This window comes from Natator depressus, chromosome 13 (assembly GCF_965152275.1).
Source record: "Natator depressus isolate rNatDep1 chromosome 13, rNatDep2.hap1, whole genome shotgun sequence".
NCBI lineage: Eukaryota > Metazoa > Chordata > Testudines > Cheloniidae > Natator > Natator depressus.
Window position 1 is genome coordinate 33,130,949 of NC_134246.1, and position 3,560 is coordinate 33,134,508.

The 3,560-nt window shown below is 42.2% G+C and overlaps 1 protein-coding gene across 1 annotated transcript; it reads right to left on the minus strand.

Moving 5' to 3' along the window:
* Positions 1 to 2,021, minus strand: LOC141997710 (olfactory receptor 6B1-like). Its single transcript, XM_074970143.1, is given in 3 exon segments — positions 1 to 464; positions 467 to 976; positions 1,958 to 2,021. Coding segments are annotated over 3 exon segments (1,038 nt in total).
* Positions 2,022 to 3,560: the final 1,539 nt, after the last annotated feature.

Sequence of the window (3,560 nt, forward strand, 5' to 3'; positions counted from 1 at the left end):
CTATGATTCCATGCCTATCCGATTGGTTAGGGAGCAGTTCCTGTCCAGGGTTTTCCTCAGGACCTCTTTCACTTCCTTCTTCCTCAGGTAGTAGATCAGAGGGTTCAGCGCTGGGGTGACTACAGCGTAAAAGACAGACACCACCTTGTTGAGGTTGAAACGGTGGATCCTCCTGGGCTGGGTGTACATGAAGACAGTGGCTGAGAAGAAGATGACCACGGTGAGGTGGGAGGCGCAGGTGGAGAAGGCTTTCCTCCTGCCTTGGGCAGTGGGGATGCGCAGGATTGTGGTGATGATGCACAGGTAGGAGAGGACAGTGACAGCAAGCGGGAGCAGCAGGATGACCAAGGCCAGGGCAAAGTCCACCATCTCCGCCACCAACATGTCGGTGCAGGCCGGGTTGAGCACTGGGGAGATGTCGCAGAAGAAGTGGTTGATGACTCCGGGACAGCAAAATGTCAGCAAGAGATGAAGTACACTTTGACCAGGGAGATGGAGAAGCCGCCTGTCCAGGAGACAGCTGCCAGCTGTAGGCAGAGTTGGTGGGTCATGATGGCTGGGTAGTGCAGTGGGTAGCAGATTGCCATGCAGCGGTCATAGGCCATGACGGCCAGGAGGACGCACTCGGTGCACATGAGGAAGATGAAGAAGTAGAGCTGGGCCATACAGATGGGGAAGGAGATGCTCTCCTTCTGAGACCAGAAGCCCACCAGCAACTTGGGCAGGATGACCGAGACATACCAGAGCTCCAGGAAGGACAGGTTCCCCAGGAAGTAGTACATGGGCTTGTGGAGCTGGTGGTTCTGCTTCACCACCAGGATGATGACCACGTTCTCTGTGATTGTCAGCACGTAGGTGAGCAAAAAGATCAGGAAGAGCAAGGCCTGGACCTCCAGTTTGGTGGGAAATCCCAGGAGAATGAATTCCCTGAGGCTGGTTTGGTTCTCCAACCTGGCTTGGGTTTCAAATTCTTTATCTGCAGATGTGAAAGGAATGGAAAAAGCAGCTCAGTGAACTTGTGCTTGTGTGCAATGGATCGAGCAAGTGAATCCATCCATTAAGTAATTATAGGGGTCACATCAGTAGAGTAGCTGACCACCTCACAATCATACATGTATTAAGAGGCTACTTCATCATCATGTGCAAGTACTTATGTGGGTGATGATGATGCACACAATTGCCATCATGACCCTCATGTGCTAGGCAGACCTGGGTGGTATTTTTTGTCTGAAAAGTTTTTTCAGCAAAAAGTGCGGATTCTTCAACTCCAAAATATTTTGAAAATTTGTGTCAGTTTTACCAAGTTATTTTGGGTGACAAGACCTAATTAAAAAAAATCAAATTGTTTTGATACTTTGGTTCAAAATTACTTATGTTTCAAAATTGCCCTGATTTTATTAACAAACAAAACCATTTGAAAATGGTCAAAGCTAAAATGAAACTTTTTTTTGACCCACTTTTTTTTTTGATTTGTTGAAAATTTTGGGAAAAAAAAGTTTTTGGTTCAACCCCAAATAATTTTTTGGAACTGCCAGTGCCCTGAAAATCCATTATTCTCACAGCTGAGTGTTTCCCCAGATAACTTAAAAGACCTTTATAGACATTCTTGAACATACCGTTTGATCAAAACAGAAGGAAATCACCAAAAAATGTTCACTTTTGTTGAAACATTTTGTTTTTTGAGGAAATTTTTGTAAATGAAAAATGTTGAAAGTTGTCAAGTGTTTTGTTTAGGCAGAAACAATTCCATATATTCTAGTCATTTTTTTTCATAAATTCATAGTATTTAAGCCATAAAGGATAATCCAGTCTGACCCTGAGTATAACATGGGACATTACATTGCACTAGTTGTCCCTGGATGCCCACAACTTAAGAACAGCCATAGCGGGTCAGACCAATGGCTTGTCTAGCCCCATATCCTGTCTCTGACATTGGTCAGTGCCAGTTGCTTCTGACAGTTGAGGTTCAGGGACTTCTGTACCATTTGGTTGTGTCCTTCACCATCTTGGATAATAGCCATTGATGGACCTATTCACCATGAATGTATCTAATTTTTTTTTAATCCAGTTATACTTTTAGCCCTCACACCATCCCCTGGCTATGAGTTCCACAGGTTGGCTGTGCATTGTGTGAAGAAGTACTTCCTTATATTTGTTTTAAACCTGCTGTCTATTCATTTCATTGGATGACTCCTGGTTCTTGTGTTATGTGCAGGGATAAATAACACTTCCTTATTTACTTTCTCCACACCAGTCATGATTTTATAGACTTCTATCATATCCCTCATTAGTTGTCTCTTTTCTAAATTGGACAGTCCCAGTCTTTTTAATCTCTCCTCATTTGGAAGCCTTTCCATCCCTCTAGCCATTTTTGTTGCCCTTCTCTCTACCTTTTTTCCAGTTCTATTTTTTTTTTGAGATGGGGCAACTGGAACTGCAGGCAATACTCAAGGTGTGGGTGCACCATGGATTTATATAGCAGTATTATGAAATTTTCTGTTCCATTATTTATCCTTTTCCTAATGGTTCTTGACATTCACAATGACTCCAAGATCTCTTTCTTGTGAGGTAACAGCTAATTTAGATCCCATCATTTTGTATATATAGAAGGGATTATATTTTCCAATGTGCATTTCTTTTTACTTATCAGCACTGAATTTGTTGCCCAGTCACCCAGTTTTGTCAGATCCCTTTGTAACTGTTCAAAATCAGCTTTGGACTTATCTTGAGTAATTTTGTATTGTCTGCAAACTTTGCCACCTCACTGTTCACCCCCTTTTCCAGATCATTTATGAAGATGCTGAACAACAGTGCTCTCAGTACAGATCCTTGAGGGACCCTGCAATTTATGTCTCCATTGTTAAAACTGACCATTTTTTCCTACCCTTTGTTTCCCACCTTTTAGCCAGTTACTGATCCATAAGAGGACCTTCCCTCTTATCCCATGACAACTTAACGGTGCTTAAGAGCCTTTGCTGTGGGACCTTGTCAAAGACTTTCTGAAAGTCAAAATACACTATATTCACCGAATCCCCCTGCTTGTTGACCCCCTCAAAGAATTCTAATAGATTAGTGAGGGATGATTTCCCTTTACAAAAGCCATATTGACTCTTTCCCACAATATCCTGTTTATACATATATTGGCTAATTTTGTTCTTAGAGTCAACCAATTTGCCTGGTACTGAAGTCAGGCTTACCAGCCTGTAGCTGCCAGGATCACCTCTGAAGACTTTTTTTTAAAATATGTTACATTAGCTACCCTGAAGTCATTTGGCACAGAAACTGATTTAAGTGATAGATTACATACCACAGTTAGTTTTTCTGCAATTTCATATGTGAGTTACTGCAGAACTCTTGAACAAATCTCCCTCACATCCTCTGAAGTGAAGACTGATGCAAAGAATTCATTTAGCTTCACTGCAATGACCTTGTTGTCCTGGAGTGCTCATTTAGCAACTTGACCATCCAGTGCCCCCCCTACTGTTTTGCAGATTTCCCACTTCTGATATGCTTAAAAATTGTGCTTAGTTGTGTTTTTTTTGTCCGTAGCTAATTGCTCT